This window comes from Delphinapterus leucas, chromosome 19, assembly GCF_059928025.1.
Source record: "Delphinapterus leucas isolate spDelLeu-1000000601 "Yukka" chromosome 19, BTC_Dleu_Yukka2, whole genome shotgun sequence".
NCBI lineage: Eukaryota > Metazoa > Chordata > Mammalia > Artiodactyla > Monodontidae > Delphinapterus > Delphinapterus leucas.
In genome coordinates this window covers 64,972,594-64,997,335 of record NC_143147.1, presented here as the reverse complement: position 1 = coordinate 64,997,335, position 24,742 = coordinate 64,972,594, and the positions used below count along the sequence as shown (strand labels likewise).

The following is a 24,742-nucleotide window of genomic DNA, read 5'->3' as shown; positions in this document are numbered from 1 at the left end:
CACACAGCAAACCAAGGTTAGAGTTGGTGGCTAGGCTCGTCCTGCCTGGTTATCCCATGCTTGTCTGGTGTGCCCACTGAGCCCCCAGTCAGAAAGCATGCTCCCAAAGTGTGGGTCCAGCCGACCCCTGGGTCTCCCTAAACAGCTAGCACTTTCCCATCAAGTCAAAAAGCAGGTCTGCAGCCTCAGGGAGGCTGGCTGCTCCCAGACCCTCAAGAATCTGGGTGAGTGGATGTGGGTGGAATGGGGGGTGGGCGGTACACTATGTCTGGGAGGCACAGCTCCCACCCAGGTACCATCCCCCTGAGCCTTGCTGAACAGTGCATTTCTCTCTCCATTTCTCCCAGAGCTGGGGGACCCCATCACTCCTGCTGGGCTTGGGTGTGTGCCCATCCCCCCTCCCTCCCCCGGGGCCACCACCCCACCTACTCATAACTCTTGTCTTAGCCACATCCCTCATTACCTCTAATGAGCCAATCTAGGGACAGAGGGACCTGGGCGACATTTTAATTATGCTTCTAATTGCTTCCCAGGAGGAGGCTGACTACATGCCCAAATTTCTCCCCGGGAGAGGGGCAGGGTTTCCTGGAACTCAGCGGCACTGGGGCCCCCAGGTGAAAAGGAGGGCATGCAAGGGGCTTCAGGGGCAGAGACGGACCCAGCCAGGCTGACGTTCTCTCCTTAGAGACGCGCCCACGTCAGAGGGGAAGGGGTGAGGGAGGAGCTGGACCAGGGGCTGGAGGGGTTCCCGGGTCCCACCCAGGGCTGACACACCCCCTCCTCACTTCCCCAAGTAAAGAAGCTTTTGAGATGCCTGTGAGTGTGGAAAGGGTTTCGAATCAGTAACGTTCTGACTCTGCCACTCGGTGACTTTGGAGAAGGTGGCCATGTGGCCTCTGGAGCACATCTCTGCTATAAAATGGGGACACCAGAGTCTACCTACCGGGGCCACGAGGCTGAACGGAGACCACACCCCCTGTAAGTTGATTCTCCAGGTCAGATGGTGAAAGGAAGGAGGGGAAGGAGGGCGGCACCTTTCCCGGCTGCAGCCCCACGCGGGTCCACCATCTCCCTCGGTTTAATAACAACTTGGGGGACTTCCCTGGTTGCGAAGTGGATAGGACTCCGCGCTCCCAATGTAGGGGGCTCGAGTTCGATCCCGAACTAGATCCCACATGCGTGCCGCAACTAAGAGTTTGCATGCCACCAACTAAGGAGGCCGCGTGCCCCAACTAAGAAGCTGGCGAACCGCAACTAAAGGAGCCCTGGAACCGCAACTAAGGAGCCCGCCTGCCACAACTAAGGAGCCCACGTGCTGCAACTAAGAAGCCGGTGAGCCGAAACTAAGGAGCCCGCCTGCCGCAACTAAGACCTGGTGCAACCAAATAAATAAATAAATGAATAAAATAAAATTTAAAAAAACTTGGCAAACACCACGGCAGTGACCACGTCTGCAGCCCAGCCCTGTAAGAACAGCACGATGCCCATTTAACAGATGGGGAGGATGAGGCACAAAGTGGCTGCATGACTAAGTGCCCGAGGGCCCCCAGTGGTAAGTGGCAGTCGGGACACCAAATCCCAGAGCCCACAAGGGCCTGCCCAGGCTGATGGGCACGTGAGGCGTTGTCCTTCCAGAAGCTGGAGAGTAGTGCAGGAGGGGCGGGTCCCAAAGAGACAGAGAGAGAAGCCACCTCAGGCCCCCGAGTGCCGTCGGGGCTCGGGCAGCCCCAGCACCCTGAATCCGCACCCTCACTCCTATCCACCCCTCCCCCACAAAAAGCAGAGACAGACACCAGGCATGCTGTAAGGCCTTTTATTTTAATGTTTCCTTGCTGTTTTAACATTTTCAGGGAAAAAAAAATATACAGTTTAGAATCTGGAACTGACCGCTGTCTAGATGGGTTTCAAGGGCAGCAGCTGGCAGGGGCTGCACGGCTGGGAACCAGTGAGCACCCATTTCAAGAACTAAGGTGGTGTCTGAGTCCAGATCTGGCAAAACTCAGGAGGCTAGGGCAGCTACACCCGCCGCCAGCCCTGGCTGGACCCCGTGGCGGTTCTGTCTGTCCCCCTCCCTCCACTGGCTGCAAGGCGACAGGAGAAGGTGGAGTCAGCCTGCTGCCAGGACAGAAAAAATCATCATCCATGAATCCTGGGGGCTCGCACCCAACCTCCACTCAATCCCCTTGGGTGGGGTTCTAAGGGCGCAGAGTGAAATCTGAATTTCAGAAAGACAACAACTGATGTTTTAGCATGAGTGTATTACAAACATGGCATGGGGCATACTTACACTAAGAAATCATCCTTCGCATGCCTGAAACTCTAATTTAACTCGGCATTCTGGTTTTTGTTTTGTTTTGTTGCTAAATCTGGCAACCCTATACCCTCAGGACCACTGACTCAGAAGTGGGGAAGGGGGCTCTGCTGGCAGAGGCCTGAGAAAGGAAAGGGATGTAGTCAGTCGGGGGTTGAACAACCCAGTCAAAAGAGGTTTTATCCCCCTATAGGAATGACCTTTTTTTTAATAATCATTTTCCAGAAATTTTCTACACTGTTGTTGTTAATAGCTATGCGGGAGGGGGCCGAGGACAGACACGCACAGACCTCCACCCCATACGGTTCTAAATAAAGTTTGGAAGCACTTAGTATAAAGGTTTTCTAAAAGGATTCGTTTCCCTTCTGGTGGCAGGCCTACAAACACGTTCCTGGTATCGTTCTAAAAAGATTTAAACACAACAAGCACAAACAAACCCAGAGGGACTGAGCAAGGGCCGCAGCCTGTCCTAGTGTCATCCTGCAAGGGCCCCCTCTTGAAAATTCAAGATGCCCCGGGGCCTTCCTTCCGTTCTGCATCTTGTTCTCACCCCGAGGAAGGGGTCGCGTTGAGTGTACACATTCGGTCCGCCTTTCCTCCGTGGGGCTCCCCGTGCAGGAGCTGGGGATGGAGGGAGGGAGGGGCCGGGACTTGTGACCCGTCACGGGCGTTTATTCCGGCGGCCACCGCCGGTCACAACAGAAACGCCAGGAGTAAAGAGGCAGGTCAAGTGTCCTTAGCCCTTGCGCCCCTGGGCCGCCCCTGGCTGCCCTGTTATCGCTGCACGTGGCAGAGACTCAAGTTGACAGCGGAAATCCACTGCAGGCCGGGAGAGGAAAGCCGAGTCCTGCTGCGAGAACACTGCCCCGTCCTACGAGCTCAGGCAGCGCAGGTTGTGCAAAGCAGTCAGGCACCCGAGCCAGCTCCAAGTCCTCCGAGGGCCCCCAGGCTCGGCCAGCGCCCCTTATCCATGAGGTCCAGGGTCTGTCTGGGGCCCGCAGCCGAGCTCCTGGCTGACCTTGCAGGGCTGGGGGCACAGGGAGGAGACAAAGCCAAGAGCCCCCCACCTCCAGCCGGCCTCACACTCGGATCTCGTCCTCCTCCTCCTCGTCCATGAAGGAGAACTCGGGGTCCGGCTGCCTCGGGAGAGCGGCCCGGGCCCGGTCCGGCCCCCGGAAGGCGGGGCTGCGCTCCTCCAGGACCCCCGAGGCGCAGCTGGACAGGGAGCTGCTGTCCCGCGTGGTGTGGCTGCTGCCCCCGCTGCGGGCCGAGGCGGGGCTGGGGGCCCCCGCGGCCCAGCCCTCCTCCGGCAGCGCACGCGACGGCAGCGCGGGCAGGTCTGGGCCCCCCGCTCCTTCCTGCCTCGCCGGGGGAGGGGCTGCCGCCTGCGGCGGGGGAGCCTGGGTGGGGCCGCCTGCTGGGTCCTCGTCACCATGGCAACCGGCCTCCCCCTCCTCCTCCGGTTCCCACTCCCCCTTGTCCATGATGCTGAGGACGTCGCCCAGCATGGAGGGCCCCAGGTCGATGTGGAAGGACATGATGGACTCGGCGTGCTTCAGCCCAAAGCTGGCCTTGGGTACCACGGGCAGATCCGCCAGGTCCCCGAAGGCCTGCTCGTCGAGGAGGGGGTCTGGGGAGTGGGGGGCGGAGGCCCCATTCCGCCGAGGCCCCGCCTCCTCCGGGCCGCCCTCCCCCGTGGCCTTCCTCACGGGGCTGGAGGACAGGCTCTTGGGCAGCTTGCTGGAGCCCTTCTCGGCGGCCTCCTTCTCGTTCAGCTGAGGCAGGGACATGGCGTTCTTGACGAAGAGGGCCGAGTCCCGCAGGGGGCCCAGCACGTCCCTGTGATCCCGGTCGCCCCTGCTCACTGACTGCGACCGCTTGCTGCCCCGGAACTTCCGGGACAGGAGGCCGCGCTTGGAGGAGGCGGCGGCCTGCTCGTCCACGGACTCACTGTCCAGCTCCCCAGCCTTGCTGTTGAGGAAGGAGGTGTCCCCAAAGGCGTCCCCCGCCCGGCCCACGTGCATGGTGTGGCGGAAGTCGCCCAGCGGGGCGCTGATCATCTCGGCCGTGAGGTCCACTCGGGAGCGGCGCTTGGAGTGCACGGAGCTGGACACCAGCTGCTTGAGGATCGGCATCTTGCCGGGGGGGCGGGGGAGGGGAGGAGGGGGTCCCCTCCAGAGACAGCAGGCGGATCTGAGGTCAGATCTGAAGTCCGGCGGGCGGAGGGGGCGATAAGGAGGAGATCATAGGGCTGCAAGAAGAGAACAGCAGGGAAAGGGTTAACCCAGCTGTCCGCTCAGCACAAAAGCCCATCTGCCCAGGGGTGGTGGTTATTTAAACCTCCGCTCACCTCTTTGGAGCTCAAGTAGCCACAGGCACGCTCTCCCTGAGACTTGAGCGAGAGAGCCTTCTTCTAAAGGACAATGCCTCCCGCACCCCCGCAACCAGGATGCCCCTAGAGGCGGAGGTACACAGGCAACTCCAGGCAGCCGACCCGGAGAGACGTGACTCCAGCGAACAGCCGGTCCGGAGACACGCTGTAAGTTAGTTCTCCCTGCTGCCTGACCTCAGCCCCTGTGGAGTCAGTGGACACCTCGTGCTGAGTCACGGTCCTTAGAGGAGGGAGAGGACGGCACAGGCCCCAGGGAGGCGCTGCCTGGGACAGACGTGCTCCACAGACGTGGGCGGCAGCTCACTCTGTGAATCAGAATCGGGTGGAGCTGCCGGGACCCACAGGACCAGCTCCCCAGCCCTCTGGCCCGTGGTGGGTGTCCCGAGGTGAGGATCCTGCCTGCGACGTCTCCACAGTGGAGCCCCGAGCTCTTTGCCAAGGATCCACCCTCCGCCTCTCAGAGACCAAGACTGGGAAACTCCCAGTGTCTTCAGTCACTAGGGGTGCAGGGAGGCGGAGACTAAACCCTAGATGGCCGAGGCGCCCCGGGAATGCAGACCCCCAGGTGATTAACCTGAGCCAAAAAGCATCAGCAGGGAGGCCAGGAGAGCCTCTGAAATCTCCTGGCGGGTACCACCCATGCAGCTCCTGGCAAGGGCCAAGTTGAAGTCCAGTGTTGAAGCCAGACCAGCCCCCAGTGCTAAACCCAGCAGCGCAGGGCTGAGCAGAGTGGGGTGATGTGGGCGCAGGGACTTAACCAAGGCTGGCGGGTGAGGGGGTGGTCCTGGGCCACCAGTCCTGCTAACAGCACAGCTCTCATCGGCCCCCACATTCCAGGCCCATCCTCCCTGTTGCCAAGGGCAACCCAGGATGTCCCACCGGGTTTCTTCCTCACCCCCCATGCTGCCCTAAGCTAGGCCACCACATCCCAGTTGGCCCTGCTTCCCCTTCCCCCACCCTTCACCTTTTGGCTAAATCAAAACCCGGACCCCAGTGCAGACCCCCCGATCCGACACCCGGTCCCCGCCTCACTCCTCGCTGCTCCCCTACCCCTGTGGTCCACCCTGGCCCTGAGCTTCCGTCTCCCGGACTCCAGGGCTGGACATGCACAGCTCCCCGCTAGAATACCTGTCACCTGGCTCACCCAACGTCTTCCAGGGCTCAGCTGAGCTGTCACTTCTTCCAGTAAAGCTGCTTTAGCCCGGGTGAGACCTCCCGACCACCTCCTGCCCGACCCCCAGCACTGTGGACGCCCTTGCTCCCAGCAGGCACTGGCTCTGTCATTCTACCACTGCCGGCTCGGCCTGTCATCTTCCCACTGAACTATGAGCTTCCGGAGGGCTCCAAAGGGCCTGTCACCGCTGAATCCCGTCCAGCAGTGCGTGGCACAGTCGATCCTCAAACACCTGTTGAAAGGCCAACACCTCCCTCCCACCCCCCACCTCCACCCCAGCCCCTGGGTTGCTCCCTTTCTGCCCTCCTGAGCCCAAGGACAAGGTCACTTCAGCCTACGGCCGGGCTCCAGGGCTCCCAGCCTGACCTCTCTGTGCCCTCTAACCCCCTCCCCTCGCTCTCGTTCTTTGTTCCTTGTCCTGCTGGTGATGCCCAGCCAGATGGTCCCCCCCAACCCCCAGGCAGTCATAGCGCTTGTCGCTCCAGGACAGGGGAGGGTGGCGAGACACCGGGGCTCACCTGCCACACAGGTGAGCCCGGCTGGGCGGACTCAGGTGAGGACTCCTGAAAGGCCTTGAGATGACCCACTACAGTCGGTCAGCTCCCCCTCCTCTCTCTCCTCCTTCCCCCCAGACCCTCAGGGAAGTTCGCTTCCCCTACCTCTGAGCCGGCCCCTCGCTCCTGCCCATGCCCTGGGATCTGACGTCTAAACAATTAAGTCACGGAACAGCTAGACCAGGTTTTGGCAAACGTTTTCCATAAAGGTCCAGACAGCAAAGGTTCTCAGCTTCATGACTGACACGGTCTTGGTCCCAGCTTCTCAGCTCCACCTTCGCAGTGGTAGGAAAGCAGCAGTAGACCGTATGTAAACAAATGGGCATGGCTGTGTCCCAATAAAACTTTATATATAAAAACAAGTGGTGGGCCAGATTTGGGCCATAGTCTGCTGACGCCTAAACTAGACACGTGAAAAGTACTGGCCTTAGGGTCATCCCCTCCACATCGCTCCAGGAGAGAGTCACCATATGTGACCCTCTGGGCCAGCCATGGGCTCCCAGGCCAACGTTGGGGAAAACTCTCTTTGGCTAAACAAGAGAAAAGGAGGATGGAGTGAGTCGGCCTCAGACACGTTCGGCATAGAAGAAAATCAAACCAGGTTTCTAAGGCACTCTTGGTACTGGAGAATCCCTCGGGCTTCTGCTGCCACCAGGGCAGTGAAGCAAGAATAGAAAGGGTCCACATCTTCAACCTGCCTGCAGTTCAGCTCCTGGCTCTGGTCACAGAATCCTGTGTTCTTCAGCTCTTCCATTTTCCAGATGAGAAAACAAGTTCACTGAAGCAAAGTGACTTATCCAGATGTATGTGCCTAAGAGCAGAGCTGGGCTGGAAGCCGGTCTCCTGGTCCAGTGCTCTCTCTACTCCATGCCAGGCCTCTTTCTGGCCTTCGGTGGGTAGCATCTCCGGTCAGTTACCCTCCCCACTTCTGGCTGAAAGAGACCAGAGAAAGGAGAAGCCTGGCCGCTGCCTCAAGAAGATTCCTATATTACCCTGGAGCAGATTCTGACACTGCTGACACTTTAGCCAGAGAATTCTCTGCTGTGGGAGCCGTCCTGCACATTATAAGATGTTCTGCTGCATCCCTGGTGTCTACCTACCAGATGCCAGTAGCATCCCTCCCCTGCTTGTGACAACCAAAATGTCTCCAGACATGCCAAGTGTCCCCTGGGAGGCAACCCTGCCCTGGAGTGAGCGCGCACATGTGAAAATAAAACATATAGTAATCACCAGGTGAACAGAAAAACAAACAAATTTAAAAAAAGGAAAGAAAGAAAACTGAAAAAAAGAAAGAATAAAAAAGAGAGGGAGGAGGGGCTTCCCTGGTGGCGCAGTGGTTGAGAGTCCGCCTGCCGATGCAGGGGACACGGCTGCGTGCCCCGGTCCGGGAAGATCCCACATGCCGTGGAGTGGCTAGACCCGTGAGCCATGGCCGCTGAGCCTGCACGTCCAGAGCCTGTGCTCTGCAACGGGAGAGGCCACAACAGTGAGAGGCCCACATACCGCAAAAAAAAAAAAAAAAAAGAGAGAGAGGGAGGGAGGGAGGGAAGGAGGGAAGGGAGGGAACTTAAAGGATCAGAACTGTGGGATCAGTGATATGAAGCTCCAGAGTTGCGTAAGGGTTTCAAAGTAACGGCAGGAATCCCCAGAGCCAGTAAGCGGCAGGCACTGTGGTTTCCCTGATCTTAAGTGCTTATTAAAAAGAACAGAAAGGGAAACCGCAGGCCCAGCTGCCCAGGGCTCGGCAGAGATGGTGCAGACCCCTGTGGCCACCGGCAGGGACCAGGCATCCTGGCCATCGTGGCTACAGGACAGAAGGGCCCCCACCCCTGGCACGTCCTCAAGGGTAGAGCTCGAGATCTGGATAAGAGGGGCCGGCAGGGAGGTGCCTAGGCCCCTGCACAGCCGCACAGCCCAGGAAGGTAGAGCAGGTCCGGCCAGTGCTTATCTGCCCTCTGTGGTCTCGCTCCCTGAGGGTGTGGGAACGAGGCTTTGCGGCTTGTGAGAAACCAAACCCTCTTCAGTATCCAGCATGAAAATGTCCCGAGTCCTGAGAGCCGGGGCCCAGACGGAGGCCCCCACTGGTCCCCCAGCCCAGCAAGGAGGGGCTGCAGCAGCCCTGGGGCCCTACAGCTAGAGCTCAGGCTGGACAGGCCGGGCTTCAGGGCTGGCAAGAGCTCACTCACCGGGTTGTTTTAAATCCTTGGTTTCATGGTACCCTCATGACACTGTCACCCTAAGCTTTGAACAGAGGGCAATTTGGGGGTGAGGAGGTGGAACTCTGAGTATAAGTACGAGCAGGTTCCCTGGGCCAGTCCTGGGGGAAGTTTGGGGGGGACCTGAGCACCCACCCGGAAAGGGACTGTGCACAGAGAGCCGCGGCTTCGGGAGGGGGCGTGGCTAAGCCCTGTGACCCAGCTCTGGGGAAGTGGCTAAAACAGGCCGCCAGGTGACAGGCAGCCGCTCCCCACAGCCCGCCCTGGGGGGGACTCCCCGACCCTGCCACCCCGGAAACCACATCCCCCTTTCCTGGCAGAGCAAGGGAAAATGGAGCAGCAACTCGCATCTCTCCAGCCTCTGCCGGAATCAGATTCCGCTACCCTTGGCCCACTGACCACAGGACATTCCCGTAAGCCAGGGGCGACGAGCCCTCCCCGCAAGGCCAGGCCCCCGGTTGCAACGACACCAAGCACACCCTCAGCTCAGCTCAGCTCAGCTCAGCTCAGCTCAGCTCCCGGGACGGGAGGGGACAGCCCTGGCCTGGACCCTTCCTCATCCTCCCCGGCGGGCCGTCCAGAGAGCGCTGCCCTCCCACCTCAGCCCAGCAGCTCCCAGACAGACCCGAGCTCTCCCGGGGAAGCCAGGCAGGGCTCCCGCCGTGCAGCTGACCTGGAACCTCACCCTGGCACACAGAGCACACATGCCTCAATGGCCACTGCCACGGCCACCGGGCAGCCAGCCCCTCCATCACCATGCCCCCTTCTCACCACCCACCCCGTCCGATTCCAGCCCCCAGCAACGCGGCATTTGACACGATGACTTCGGTCGTGGCTTGGACTGGATACAAGTGGCTTCGTTCCCTTATTCACTCACTCACTCACTCCCTCACTCACTGACTTACTGCACACCCACCAATTTCCCCATAACTCCTCTGGGCCCTGGAGACAGAGCAGTGAAAATAACGAGGCGGATGAGCCCAGACTTCCTGGGCACACTTGTGGTGTGAGTGTGGGTGGGTGGGCGACGGGGCTGTAAACAAGCGAATAAAACAGAATCTTGTAGTCCTCAGGGTCAAGCGGGTAACGAGGGAGGGTGAGAGCGGGAGTTACGGGCTGTGGGAGGCCCCTCTGAGAACCGAGTGACGAGAAGGAACCAGGCACGCCAAGAACATGCGAGCTGTGGGGACAGCACGTGCAAAGGCCCTGAGGCGGGAACAAGCTTGTGTTTGAGGAACGGAATGAAAACCCAGGGGCCAGGTCACACACGGCCCTCACAGGGAGCCCAGGCCGGAGTTCGGATGGCGTTCTAGGTACCAAAGGAAACCTCCCTAAGCAGGAAGCCATCCCGTCTGTGTGTTTGGAGGTTCCCATGGCAGTGGCTGGATTGGAGGCATGGAGGAGGGGAAGCAGGAATTCAGGGCAGAGGATGGGGGCCAGGACGAGGGTGTGGTTAAGGAGATGGACAGAGTGGGGCACATCCAGGGCAGGTTTTGGAGCTGGAGACACCAGGAGCTGAGGGCCCGGAGAGGGGAGGAGAGGGAGGGCGGACTCAAAGGGGAGCTCGAGCCCAGGAGTCCTCTGCCAGGGGTGCGTCTCAGCCGGCAGGCCAGGGACCTTTCCCTCGGGGTGTAACCAACTTTCTGCCACCAGGAAGAACTTGACTTTGCCAAAACGGGGGAAGCATTCTGCTACACAACACCCGTCAGCTGGAACAACTGTGCAGGAAACGCAGTGCGACGCGGGCCACGATGCCCTATGAGAGGTTAGGGGCTCTGGCTTCTGTCGCCAGAGAAAGATCCAGCGCTTTCTGGAATGCTCCCCAGTCCTATCCTGTGAAGATAAGGAATCCCAGAGAAAGGGGAAGACTGTTTCATTCCAACAGCTGATGGGCAGCACAGGGAAAGGATGAGAACCGTGGGTGCTTTGATGCACAGTTACACACAACAGGAGGAACTTCAGTGGGTGCTGTGTGGTTATTTTTAGCTGACTTCAGTATATTTAGAATCTTTTAGTTCCTTCACTAACACTGCCACAAGCCCTCTCATATCTGAAAGTGCGCCGTTTGCACCAGGGTGGTAGGAAGCACCGTCTTAAAATAATCTGAGCCTGAATATCCACATTTAAATTAAAAAAAAAAAAAAAAAAAAAAAAAAAAAGCCCAGGATAGAAACGGGAAATATCACTATTATAACTCCTGTACTACTTGTGTATCTGTGTCAAATATCGCCTTAAAATACCTGGGTGTGGAGCAACCCCACTCATAGATAGAGAGGATCAGAGATTTGCCCTGGGTCATGGATGGAAGGCTTTATTCCCACACCTGGGCTCCAGCCACTAAAATAGCCCCGCAGGACCCAAAGTACAGGGGCCTCCACACATCAAAACGGGGAGCGTGTAATTTATGCACACACACACGTGTATCTTTTATAGCTTATATATATGGCTATTGTCAATCCATGCAGCAACGAATATGTTTCAGTTTTCCTTCTTTTAAAGAAAGTCAATATGTGACATAGAAGTTCTGGTGTTTTCTTATCACATCTCAGTGGATTTTTTTGCACACCCCTGCGGGTGCCACAATACGGTACCCATGATGTCACGTGACTCCCACGGAGGCATCCACGATGCCTTCAACTTCAGAGGTTCCTAAGACTGAGACGGAGGACACCCAGAGATTATCCAGCCCGGTGGCGGGCTACTAGGGTGGAGAAAAGTACTTGCCCAAGGCCAAGAAGCTGGTGAGGGGCCCAGATGGCACCGGCACCCAGGTCCCCTGTCTCCCAATCTCTAAAGTTCCTTTGCAGATACCATGGGGGTTGACTCACTGCCAGGCACCGGGCTAGACCTTCTTGTGTCTGTTACCATCTTGGTGGCACTGAGCTTGGAAAGGCGAGGGGAAGGACTTCCCTCCCACCCAACAGCAGGTACTAGGTGCCACCGGGCAGGGAGAGTGGTACAAAGCCAGGGACCAGGGCTTCCCTGGTGGTGCAGTGGTTAAGAATCCGCCTGCCAATGCAGGGGGCACGGGTTTGAGCCCTGGTCTGGGAAGATCCCACATGCCGCGGAGCAACTAAGCCCGTGTGCCACAACTACTGAGCCTGTGCTCTAGAGCCCATGAGCCACAACTACTGAGCCCGTGAGCCACAACTACTGAAGCCCGTGTGCCTAGAGCCCGTGCTCCGCAACAGAGAAGCCACCGCAATGAGAAGCCCGTGCACCGCAACGAAGAGTAGCCCCCGCTCGCCGCAACTAGAGAAAGCCCGCGCGCAGCAACGAAGACCCAACGCAGCCAAAAATAAATAAATAATTAATTAATTAATTTTAAAAGAAGAGAAAAAACAGGGAGCAAATGCTGCTCAGAGACAGTGGTCCCAGGACAGGGTGGTCTTGGGGCATCGGCAATTCCGGCAGGTTCTTTGAGTAGACTTTCAGTCAAGAATGATTCAGGAGTGCCCGCGGTGGGAAACCTGCCCTATGGAACTATTTCAAAGCAGAAAAAAGTCCCTGACACAGACAGTCACTGAAGCCTTATTCATAATAGCAAGAGACTGGAAACAACCTAACACCCAACAAGAAGAAAATGGTTGAGAAAACTAGGAGCCATTAACTCAACAGATTATCCTGCAGGCGTGAAATGCAGGGTCAGCGAAGACCACGCAGGACGTGGAAAACTGTTTACCAGACGACATCGAGTGGAAGGAAAAAAGGCAGAATTTAGGCTTGTTTACACAGTGATCACAAACTACACACACATACACATTCACGAATAAACGCAAAAGGGCAGGCAGAGAGATTCAGGAGTGATGTCAGGCTTGAGAGGAAAACGAGCTTCTTCCTTTTTAAGTTTCCTTTAATGTGGTAGCGCTGTTTGGATAATAATAATAGTAAAAATCCCAAAGCATCAAAGGCTTAAGGAAAAAAATCTTAATTTCCAAACCAGCTTTAAACTCTCAAGTTCTCAGGGTCCAGCAGCTGCAGCCCATACAAGGCGCCAGGTGGGGGCCGGGCGGGGGAGCGTAGGGCTCAGACCACACACTCTCATATCGAAAAATCTCCCGTCGAGGTCTGTTCTCTTTCTCTCCCGTCCCCCTAAATCTGCATCTACCCCAGATGGACAAGTTTATCACATCCTCGTTTTATTTTTAAGTTGCTTGGGAGGAGAAAGTAGGCAATCTATTATAAAACCTGGTGGCAGGGGAAATAGGGAGCTTAGGACCCCCCAAAAGAACCAGCTTCCCAACAGCTGCTTGAGCCCCCGCAACTGAGCAGATGAAAAATAACGATCCCCGCACCCCCACCCCGGAGAATGGCCAATTTCCAGCGACACTGAGGCCCTAAGCTGGAGGCCAGCCTCCCTCCCACATGGCCTCCACTGGGCAGGTGAAGGTTCGGTCTCTGCTGCTTCCACCGCCCCGGCTCAGCTCTCCTGATGGCTACAAAGGAGCAGAGGAAACGAGAAGGGGCGGGGGTCACACAAGGCCTCCCCCGTGCTCCAGCCACTGGCTGCCCGTGACCACCAGTAAGGCAGAAATGGCAGCGCTGTCAGCAGTTCTCATTGATTGGGTGCCTGCTGCACGCCAGGCATTGCGCGGACTTCGTTAAATTTGTGCCTCTGACCCTGCAAGGAGGGTGTCACGATTGCCTCCATCGTAAAGAGAAACTGAGGCTCACATGGAACGAATGCCCTCGCTCACTCTCCCAGCTACTAAATGGTGGTGTGAGCCCGTTTCTGGCAGACCTTGGAGCACAAGCTTTTCTGTATGAGGCGATGCTCTCTAGCTTATTCAGATGTCGGCAGCCGAGAACACGGCACATGGACGGAGGCATGGGGGTAGGGTGGGATTAGGGAGGCTGTTCATCTAAGATAAGACCTTGGGACCAAGACTCTCTTGACTGACTCCCCCATCAGAGACCTGCTCCCAGGGATGGTTCGGATGGGCTCCTCCTTACACAAGATCTCATCCCAGCTTCCTGCTCTGAGGACCCTCCCAATGTTCTGATCCCCCGGGAGATGAGAGGTGGGGAGGACCACCCTGAAGCAGAAGCCAGGGCTCGCCCAGCAAAGTTAAAAGAGTGGGCACGGGCTTCCCTGGTGGCGCAGTGGTTGGGAGTCCGCCTGCCGATGCAGGGGACGCGGGTTCGTGCCCCGGTCCGGGAGGATCCCACGTGCCGCGGAGCAGCTGGGCCCGTGAGCCATGGCCGCTGGGCCTGCGCGTCCGGAGCCTGTGCTCCGCAGCGGGAGAGGCCACAGCAGTGAGAGGCCCGCCTACCGCAAAAAATAAAAAAATAAAAATTAAAAAATTTGGAATATACTGGGTTAAAGAAAGTGTTCGTTTCACCTATCTCTTGTTACTTTCTAAAATGTATCTATTCAAACTGTAAATTCTGTAAGGGACTTGTGTGCTACTTCTCTGGGATTGTGCTGAGTTAGACATGTTCCCTCTTTTTTAATACAAGCAGCACTTTCCATTGTAGAGGGATGAATAAAGCCAACCATTGTTTATGTTTGAGTGAAAATAGTTACATGTTCATAACTAACGCTACACTGTTTTAGATTAAGTCCTAAGAGCCTCAGTTTTACATCCAGCAGACCACTGATGAACGCTAGGTTGTTTCAGTTTTGTTCAAACGCTGTAACAAACAGCCTTCCAGCTAAGTCTGTCCAAGTCCTTACTTCTGGAGGATACCTACTTATAAGTGAGTAAAATTACTTTTGTTTCTTCTTCCTAACTTGTTCTCCAGAAGGTTTTACCAAGTTGCAGTCTCACCAACACAGGGTGATGGTGTCCAACAATAGGTGTTACTGTGTCCTCAGCTGAATTGAAAACAACAAAACCACAATCAGCACCACGCTCAAACTTATAATTTTCATTCCTTCTATTACTAAGAGGGTGAGCATTTAAAAAAAATATCATCTCCCCTGTGAACTGCTTGTTGAAGGCTTCTGCACGTTTTCTGCACGGGGGCAAGGCGGCTTCACCTTTTCCAATGGGTTTGTATGACTTAAAATATGAAGGCTCTTAAAAATGTTGACTATGTTTTGCAAATATTCCTGCAAATGTATCATAGGCCCATTTTCCATGTGGTGATTTTGTTGTTTTCTTTTCCATAGAGTGCTTATTAATTTTTACACGGTCAAATCTGTTGTACAATGTCTGGCTTTAGTACTATGAAGCAAAGACCTCCCCCACTCCCAAGTTTTATGAAAATATTCACTCCTTCTAAAACGACTAGGTAAGGTAATAATGAAAAACTACTCATGGAGAAAAATTACTCAAAGGAAATACAAAGATGTCTGTGGCTTACCTATTTTAAATGACCCACAATTTTATAAGAAATTAAAAATATAACAGTAAAGTTCGTTACTGGTTCTGTATAAAACTGCTATAAAATATGTGTGAAGAGTCAAATGCTACCTTCGTCAGATATATACAGATACTCCCCACGGTTTCTCCAAACTTCCTCTTCTGCTTATTGATCTCTGTTCATTCCTAAACCAGGTCTATACTGTCAACTCTGTAAAATATGTTTTGAGTATCTAGTAGAATAATATCCCTACACTAACTTTTCTCTGAAAATGTCTTGTCTTTTCTAATGCAGTTAGTCTTCCAGATGGACTTTAGAAACATTTTATTCAGTTCCAAAAGAAATCCTGACAGAATTACATTGGCATTGAAAGCAAACAATAAATTAATTTGGGAAGAAGTAACTGTATCACAGCATCACGCCTTCATATCCATTTATTCAAGTCTCTTAGACATTCTCCATTAAATTTTGTGGGTTTTCTTCCTACAAGCCTTACACACGTCTTGTCAAGTTTATCCTGAGTTATGTTATGGCCTCTCGTTGTGAAAGCGGTTTGTACCCTGCCCCTTTTATGTAGCTATAGCTTCTGACTGGTTGTAGCTGGTATGTGGGAAAGCTACAATTTTAAAATTTGTATCTCGGGCTTCCCTGGTGGCGCAGTGGTTAAGAATCCGTCTGCCAATGCAGAGGACACGGGTTCGAGCCCTGGTCTGGGAAGATCCCACATGCCGCGGAGCTACTAAGCCTGGGCGCCACAACTACTAAGCCTGCGCTCTAGAGCCCACGAGCCACAACTACTGAGCCCACGTGCCTAGAGCCCGAGCTCCGCAACAAGAGAAGCCACTGTAGAGAAGCCCGCGCACCGCAAGGAAGTGTAGCCCCTGCTCGCCGCAACTAGAGAAAAGCCTGCGTGCAGCAGTGAAGACCCAGTGCAGCCGTAAATAAATAAATGTATAAGGAAAAAAATAAATAAATAAAATTTATCTCTCTTTGTACTATCTTACACACCCTCATCAACTGTATGATTAAATTTTTCGGGCTTTGCAAGTAGACCAGCCCATCACCTGCAACCAATAATAATTCTGCCGCCACCATTCCTCGCTCTTAGCTCGTTAAATTTGCTACACTTGCCAACATAACGTTGAATACTACTACTGACAGTGAAGATCTCTGTTCCCGGCATTCCCCGTGCTGTTCAAAACCTAACACAGTAGTCACTAGTCACATCAGGCTGTCGAACGCCTGGAGTATTTCTAGTGCCACCAAGGAACTGAACTTTTAATTTTTCTTTCATTTTAATTATTTTAAATGAAAATTTAACGCTTGATTCAGTTATCGGAAAACTGAAGTATGTTTAAAACACCTTGAGTGTGTGAATCTACCCTTTTAGCGGCACATTTTAGGAAATCCAAATTCTGGTTCTTTATAAAACGTAGCCTCCAAATTGAGATGTGCTATAGTTGTAAAGTATACACTGGATTTTTGAAGGCCTTGTATGAAAAAATAATGTACGATATCTCATTAATCTTTTGATGACTACATGGTGAAATGACAGTATTTTTGACACACTGGCTTAAATAAAGCATATTAAAATTGATTTCACCTGTCTGTAGCTTTTAAAAATGTGGTTACTCGAAAACTGCAAAGTTCTTTATGTGCCTGGCTTTATATTCCTATTGACAGTGGTGCTGTTCTAGGGGTACTTCTGTTAAGCATGATACTCACCACTGGATTCATGCAGATACTCTCAGCCGTCTCAGAGAAGTTACAGTTCTTACAGTTTTAGGAAAACGATACCAGCCACTTAGACAGGCTGAGTTGTGGGAAAACACACGGTACCTTGGATAATTAATTTACCCTTTGATTGCTGGAAAATATAATGTCTAGTCTAGTTTAAAGAGTGGGAAATGGTATCTTAGATCCTACCCACGGAGCTCAGGTGGATATGCCCTCCCTGGACCACGGGTCACAGAGGAAGTATGAGAAAGGGAATGAACCTCACTGAGCCTTTACTCTGTACCAAGCTAGCTGCTTCATTCTGATTAAACTGCCTTTGGGGGGGGGGCGGCAAGTAATAACTGTGTCCTAGGCATCTGAAAGACTTTATCACATGTACTCTTCCCAACAATCCCCTGGGGTTCTCATCATCACCCCCATCTTGCAGACAAGAAAACAAAGGCTTAGAGTTAAATGCTTCACCCGAGTCACACAGCTGCTAAGGACAGAGCTGCTGAAGTCTGCCTGATTCTCAACCCTGGGCTTTTCCCACTTTACCGAAAGGTGTATCAGGGGAGTGTCATAAGCGTCACTGGGGCGCTGGACTCTTAAGATCTGATGAAAGTTATGGACGCGTGAACATCCACGGGGCAAACACTTTTGCATAGCGTTGGGCTTAAAATACCCTGAGCCTGGGCTCTCCCACACTCCAGGGGAAGCGCAGATAAATGCTGGGAAATATGGACCACGCCCACCCACCCCCATGACAACAGCTCCGGAGGGACAGGAAGTGAGGGCTCTGGAGCCAAGACTCCAGAGCTCAAGGGCATTCAGCAACTTTCCTTGTTTACAGGCTCTTCCTGGAGGGAGGGAGGGAGGGAGGGGTGTGTGTGTGTGGCCAGAAACCAGGGAAGGGGTGCCTGGTGGGAGCCCCACTGCTCCTCCCTCCTGCCTGGGGCCTCAGAAGGCAGGGCTTGAAATCAGATCAGCCCGACCTTGCTTGGTTTCACTTCGCTTCTACCCAGAGCACAGTGCTCAGCTGAGGAGTGGGTCGCCAGAGGGAGCCAGGTGCATCTGGTGCTGCTCTGGGGCAGGCTGGTGAATTTCCACCTTGACCCTGCAAGATGGAACGTGCAAGCCTGGGGGACCCCGGAGCCAGACGCCCTGGTCAAGAGCAGGCTGGGCCACACCGGGCAAGTTACCTGTGCCTCGGTTTCCTCATTAGTTTTCAAAGCCACTGATAATACCGTGTACTTCCTAGAACTACTGTGAGGATTAAATAAGCTAACACAGGAAAAGCCCTTACACGAGGATGCATAAGGAATGAGCACTCGTAACGTGTTTGCTGCGACAATGATGCTATAACGTGTTCCTTCTCAGCAGGTGCCCTATGTCTATACCTTGAAAGGTAGGGGAATTCCGGCATCCCCAGTGACGCTCTGGCCACGGTCACCCCCCTAGTTCAAAGAGGACACATACCTTCAGTGTCACCTGAGGACACCTAATCCAAAAGGCTCCCAGGATGACCCCTTTCAAAGTCCCTGGGGGCCCCAAGATGAACTGTTGCGGGGCGGGGCGGTGGGTGTCCTCTGGGTGTCCGAAGCCCAGCTACAGATTGTAGTCCAGACCAGCAGTGGGATCGAGCAGCCCCGAGACTTGGTCTTCTTTCCCTATCTGCCTTCCCTTCTCCTTTAACCTTTTCAAGATGCGGGAGGAGCCTGGCTTTTCTTAGACAGGACTTCAGCTCCTTCCGATCTCAGTTCAACACGGTGGATGAGGCGGAGGTGGGAAAAGAGAAAGCCCTCCAATTCCTCCCTAGGATGTGGGTTAGCAAACGTAGGAATTTGGGGGACCAGCTACCAGCAACAAATAATGCACAAAGTCTCAACATGATCGACCCCCAATAAAATACAGCCTGGTCCTTTGGACCTAACCCGATTCTCATTAGAGGTGTCCACAAATGGCACTGCCAGCCCTAAGTTTCTTCTGTGCTCCCTCTGGCTCTCTACTCCCACCCTTTGATTGAGCCTTAAACCCTCAGGACCAAGGGCAACATTCTGAGGAACAGAGAAGGGCTGCAGGGAGTGGAAACCTGAGTGTGGAGGGGAAGGAAGGTCAGGGAACAGACACCGGAACACAGAGCCTGGCTTCACTGTCACATTGGGGAGATCCGAAGCTGGGGTCTGCAGACCAAGTTCAGTTACCCCCAGAACTGCCTGGATGCAGGTATAAGAACCCAGAGACTCTCCCAGGGAGGCTAGAGGCTGCCCTGGCTGACACCATCTGTCACCCCTGATGGCCAGGGCAGAAGACGGTGGTCTGAGGCAGCCCTGGCTGAGCAAGAGATGCTGTCCCTGAATACAGCCCCAGGGATCTTTCTTGCCCTGGCACTGTGGCTTTTCAGATGCCCTCAGCCCCTGGGATGAAGGAATGAGGGGGAAATGCCAGCAGTTTCTTACAGTCTGGGTAACCCCAAACTGTGCTCACCTGACCCAAAAGGGAGACCCTTCTGCAGTCTGGGAGGCTGAGTGGAGACCACCAGTGCCCCACCTGCTGGCAAAGGAGGGCTCTGGATGTCGGTGCTGCCACCCTGGCCTGGAGTCCTGAGCTGCAAGCTGGTGGTGCCTGGGGGAGACTCTGATGTACATTACTGGAAGGAAGCCCAAGCCTCCTTGTATTTTAAGCTAGAGCTTCAGGGACACAGTGAGTGGGAATGCGGGATGCTCACGGCTCAACTTCCTTCCCAACACCCTGCAAGCCAAGAAAAAGCCAGGGCCAGCCATGCGCACGAGCCCCTCCCAGCACAGTCCCGCACCCCAGCTCCCTGTCCAGAGCACGCTGGCAGAGGCCCAGCCTTCCGGAGCACCCCCGAGGTGCTGGCCCTCAGGACACTCTACCAGAAGGGTCCAGGGCTCGGTTCCTTTTCCCAAGGTTGAGGAAAAGCCTCCAGTACATAGGTCAGAAGACAGAGGCCCGGGTTGGCTCTCTCAGCTTCCAGGGCCAGATTGCTCAACCCCTCTCCCTCCGCCCCCGAGCTTTATCTCTGGCATCAACCCAGATCCTGTTCCTCCCAGGGACAGACTCCTTCCTCCTCCCACAGGGACAAGATCCTCTGAGCCTGTGGAAGCTCCAGCCACTGGAGGCTGGAGTCACAGCCCAACAGCGAGTCTGGCGGTTCCGGCCTCCGAGCCAGTTCCGGCCTCTGAGCCGTGTCCATTCCCACCTTCCAAATCAGAGGAGAGGGGGCAGGGAAGAGGGCGACAGAGGGGTGGCCAGCTGCAAACATCTTGCCTGCCACACCTGGGCACAGCCTGTCCTGGCCGCAGAAATCAATCAACCACTCCAAAGGTGGAGGCGGTTAGGATCCCTGAACCAGAGCCAACCCTAGGCCCTGCTGGGAAAGTTCCTGACGTGCAAAGAAGGGTCTCCGAGCCCTCTCCCAGGTCAACATCTGCCCATCCCCACCTCCCCACTTTGTAGACTAGACTCTCACGTGCTGGGGGCTCCCTGGTCTCCAGTCCTGTGAGGGCAGCAGGACAGAGGCAGGCTGGGTGTGTCTGTACATCGGACTGGAAGGAGAATCGGTGAGTGGGCGGGGGTGAGAAAAATGAGAGGGAAATGGAAGAGCGGGGTGAAGAAAGAGAAAGGTGGGAATCCCAGAAAAATGGAAGGAATGCTCAAAGTCCAGGCCTGAGCTACGGAGTGTCACGTGAGCTATGGGTCATCAGTGAGCAGGGACTCCAGGAACTCAGGGAGATGGCAGAGGGGCTGAGACCCCAAACCACTGTCTTATTTTCAGTCCCTGCAGGGGTCACCGGGATCCTTGGGAAGACCAGGAGAACCCACTTGGGTATCTCCCAAGGCTCACTGAACCCCCTGTTTGTAGGAAGGAGCAGCTGTCCCCAAGGACTGGAGGAGCAGAGTCCAAGTTCGGAGGAGATAAACCACTCTAATCGGTCAGTCACATGGCAGCTCACACAGGGCAGCTGATGTAAGCTGGAACCCACAGGCACCCCCAGACTCACCCAGGGTCCTAGCTTCCCCCCAGGGAGGGAGCCTCCCAAGTCACGAGTGGGTGCCCCATTACTGCTTCGGGAGCCCTGGGGCCACCTACAGGCTTGGCTGAGTCCAGCCCTGGTCCAGCAAACTCCCCATTCCTGGGGGGAAATCCACAGCTCGGCTTTCCCCTTCCTTTGTGCCCTGTTCTTTGTTCTCTTAAAATTCAGTCCATCCTGCCGGTGGTCCCCTCCTCCACCCCAGCCTCAGAAAGGGGGCCGAGGGGGTGGGGAGTTATTAGAAACCCAGACTGTGCAAAGAAGTTGCATTGCTGGAAGCCCTCCTGTAACCGGGCCCCTCATTGTTTACGCGGGCTGGATGGGGAGAGCTTGCTCTGGTCCAGATGGCCTCTGAGGGTAAGGATGAGGGAGACTCCCCCCCCAGCACCCAAACACCCTAAAGAGGAGCTGGGGGCTTCACACAGCTCAGGGACCCTTGCCCCGTTCAACTGCTCAGATAGAGAGCAAAGAATAGGCACTGTGGACGCAGCCCAGGGACGTGGGAGCCTGTCAGATTGCAAGGGGCTGCAAGAAGAAAAGAAAAAGCATTGTATTTCCCCTCCATTCTCCCGGGGAAAAAAAGAAAACTTCCAAAGCGCAGGCTGCGGCGTCTCATCGGGAAACAAGGAATCTGGTTTGAGTTAGCAGAGAGCACCCCTCCCCCAGTCTCTCTCGCATACATACACATACACACACACACACACACGCACGCACGCACGCTCACACGCCCCGGCTCGGGCTCCGGCCTCCCCAAGGAAGCCCGCCTAGCCTCGGCCCTCCAGCCCTCGCTCCGGATTCCCGCTCAGCATTCACCGGAGGCGGCCCGGCCCGCAGAGTGGCTCACCGGGCCGCAGCCCGGGCAGGGGGGCAGTTTTGTGCCCCCGATGGGGGGCGCTCCAGGGAGGGGGCGGAGCTAGAGACGGCCGATCCCAGTTCCACCGCCCCAAGCGGGCGATTAAATCATTAACCGACCGCTCCCGGCTCGTGGCCAGGCCGGGAGCGCTCCGCCGGGTCCCGCGCGTCGCCCCCTCCCGGGCTCGGAAGCGGCCCCACCCCGCCGGTCGGCGCCTCGGCCTCCCCCCGCCTCGGCCTCCAGATCTCCCGAGGAGGCGGGCGCGCGGGGCGGGGGCCGGGCGGGGAGGGAGGAGTGGGGAGAGAGCATTTGTTCCCTCGGCCGTTCCCCTTCCAGACAGCTCTTCGCCCCTCTTCTCCCCGGCCCGGTGACATTGGGCGGCGTGTGCTGCAGCGCGCGTACGAGAGCTAGTGTACACGCCTCCGCCACTACGGGCGAAAAATCCGGTTCTTATTCATGGAGTACTCTGTGCACTCACGCCCCCCTCGGGGAGACCGCGGGCCGCGCGCCGCCGAGGGCTGTGCTCCTGCCCCCAGGAACACACACCCGGGCAAAGGGGTGGTACGTTAAAAGCCGGGTCCCCAGTCCCACCGCACCCTCATCCCCACCCCCAGCAGCGCCCGAGGCGGCACCGGCGAATCCCAGTCTGGGGAGAGGAAGTCGGTTGGGAGCGGGATTTCGCCGGACTCTCTGCCACCCCGTCCTCCCCAGCCCCGCTCTGCGCGGACACAGGGTGCGTGGCCCCGGTCCCAGACACCCGGGCCGCCCCGCACGCGCCCGGGCCCCAACCCTGCCACACGGGGCGGGCGCAGAAGTGGGGAGCTCTGCCCCGCTCCCCTCCCCACCGCCCCTATCGCGGTTTTTTCAATCCCCTCTGCTCCCTAGGGCGGCTCGAGGTCCCCCAACCGAGCCCACCCAGGCCCCGCAGGGCGCAGGTGGCTGTCACGGCCAGAAGCGGGTGCCCGTCGCCTACCTGGGTCCGCAGAGACGCGAGCGCCGGGCCGGCGCGGCTGCGCTCTCCCCTCCGTGGGATCCGCGAGGCGCCGGGGCTGACGACCCATGTCCGCGCGGCGTCGGTTCCTCTCTGGCTCTCGGGCTTTCGGGGCTGGGAGCCTCTCGGACACTCCCCTTCCAGGCTCCTCCCGCGCCCCTCCGTGCTGATGTCACCGCGCCGCCGCAGCCAATGGCGGTTGGGAACCTCAGCCGGGCCGCTCGGCCTCGGCGGTTCAAATCAGAAAGCCCGAGACCCCGGGAGCTTCGTGGGGGGGCGGTTCGGGCCGGGAGGCCATCCTGGACCCAGGCCGGTGGGGCCCCGGGGCGCCCCCGCCTGGCTGCGCTCCGGCCCTGACCCCCCCCCCCACTCCCAACCTGGGGCCACGGGGTCAGGGGCGCGACTCCCCCCGGGGGCCTAGCACGAGACCCTCCTGAAGCTCTTCTCCCTTCCGAGCAGTGACCAGACAACAATAGCCCCCGCCCCGGGGCGTTTCTGCTCCCTCCCTCCCTGACCCAGGACGAGGGAGATGGAAGCCCCCAGGGTCGGCGCCGCCTGGGTGTGGATTCCATCCCAGCCTCTTACGGGAAACGAGATGGGGGAGGAGCCGGGCCCCGAGGCCAGGCCCGGAGCGGGTGTAAGAAGGGTTTGGGCCTGGTGACCTGCCTTTGATCCTCCTGCTTTCCCCTGTGTCCCTTGCCTCCTGAGTAGCCTCCCAAACGGAGTTCTATTCCAAGTGAGCCTCAGGGGCGACGCACTCCTGAGACCCGCGGCCTGAATCCTATGAGAATCTTTTTAGAGGAATAACTTCCATTGGTAAATGATCGTTACTAATAAAGTGGCCCAGGAGAGTACACAGCACAAAGTGAAAGCTCCCTAGCTGTTAGCAGCTCCCTCACCTGGGTTTTTGTTTTAAGAGAAGGGGATCCGGGTGGCAGAGGCCACCGGACTCCCTCCCACTGACCTTCAATGGGACCCCTCAGTGGGTCCCTTTGGGCTGGTACCTTCCTGGACAGGGCTCCCAGTAAACCCTCCCCCAGTGCTGGTGTCTGAGGTCCCTTCCACCTAAAATCAAAGCTGAAGTCTTATCTGTGCCCTAAAACTTTCCTGATTCTCTGAGGCACCTCCCCCCACCCCTTCTCTTTCCCGCCATTGTTAACCAATTATTTTGTCTTTAGGTCTAGCTGTTAGTAATTGGTTCTCCTTTAACAGGTGTCTGTCCTTCCACAAACATTGAACGTTCATTGAAGTTTGCCTTTGGGGATAAAGGTGAATTAAGTCCAATCCCTGCCCTCAGTATGCCCTCAGTGGTTACAGGCTGCTCTGGGAAGGAGCTCCGTAGATGCTTCTAGAGACTGGTCACCACTGCATTGCTAGCACACTGGCAGGGAGTCTTGATTGAAAGAAAGTGCCAGGAAGGATAAATTAGGAATTTGGGAGTAACATATACACACTACTATACATAAAATAGATAACAAGGACCTACTGTATAGCACAGGGAACTATACTCAGTATTTGTAATAACCTATATGGGAAAAGAATCTGAAAAGATATATATATCTGAATCACTTTGCTATACACCTGAAACTAATACAACATTGTAAATCAACTATACTTCAATTAAAAAAAATGAAATAAAAACAAAGTGCTAATTTTCTCTGATGGTTGGAATCCCAGATCTGTGAAATTCGAGTGGCCTTTGCTGAGGCTAAGTTCTGCTTCGAGCTTTCAGACTAGAGCTGCCTACAGATAATCAGAGGAAACTAACAAAATGGAAAACTTGAAGCTTGAATACCTACCTTGAAATTTCTGGCAAGTTCCAAGCCCCTGACTTTAGAGAAGGATTTGAGGTCTTAACTGCACCTTTGGTGTAACTTGACCTATAAGCCTTTAGGCCGGGACGTGTGTCTCTGCCTGTTCTAGCTGCTGGGACCTGCCCATGGGACTTGGGCGTGTGCGATTCTCACAGCTGCACGGGCCTGCCTTCCCACACCTGTCCACCCACCCCAAACACACACATCCCAGCGTTTGTGAACACTGGGTTCTGAGCATTTTGGTTCGCATAATTTGGCCCCAACCCTAGCAGGGTCAGTTATGTTGGTTAATCCTGTTCCCTTATAGAGGAATTGGAAGACCTCACTCACTCTGCTCTGGTGTTTGCCATAAAGCAT

General features: G+C 55.7%; 2 protein-coding genes across 6 annotated transcripts in view; both read right to left on the bottom strand.

Moving 5' to 3' along the window:
* Positions 1-23,231, bottom strand: part of VCF1 (VCP nuclear cofactor family member 1) — an 82,341-nt gene extending 59,110 nt beyond the window's left edge. The window contains exon 1 of one of the 2 annotated variants that reach the window (XM_089901701.1): positions 22,554-23,231. In XM_089901701.1, the coding sequence (XP_089757827.1) occupies positions 22,554-23,143 (590 nt within the window). In that variant the 5' untranslated portion in view covers positions 23,144-23,231. The remainder of the gene's footprint in view (positions 1-22,553) is intronic. The other variant, XM_089901702.1, reaches the window with a different exon arrangement.
* On the bottom strand, positions 1,800-22,651 carry CDC42EP4 (CDC42 effector protein 4). Of its 4 annotated transcripts, none has more exons than XM_022589744.3 (3): positions 22,554-22,642; positions 6,537-7,363; positions 1,800-4,562 (listed from the first exon to the last, which is right to left on the bottom strand). In XM_022589744.3, the coding sequence occupies exon 3, from the start codon at positions 4,444-4,446 to the stop codon at positions 3,391-3,393; it is 1,056 nt and encodes a 351-aa protein (XP_022445452.1). In that variant the 5' UTR covers positions 4,447-4,562; positions 6,537-7,363; positions 22,554-22,642; the 3' UTR covers positions 1,800-3,390. The 4 variants fall into 4 exon arrangements, with proteins under 4 accessions (XP_022445452.1, XP_089757826.1, XP_022445451.1 ...); XM_089901700.1 differs by having other exon boundaries at positions 7,130-7,363; XM_022589743.3 differs by lacking the exon at positions 6,537-7,363 and having other exon boundaries at positions 22,554-22,651.
* Positions 23,232-24,742: the final 1,511 nt, after the last annotated feature.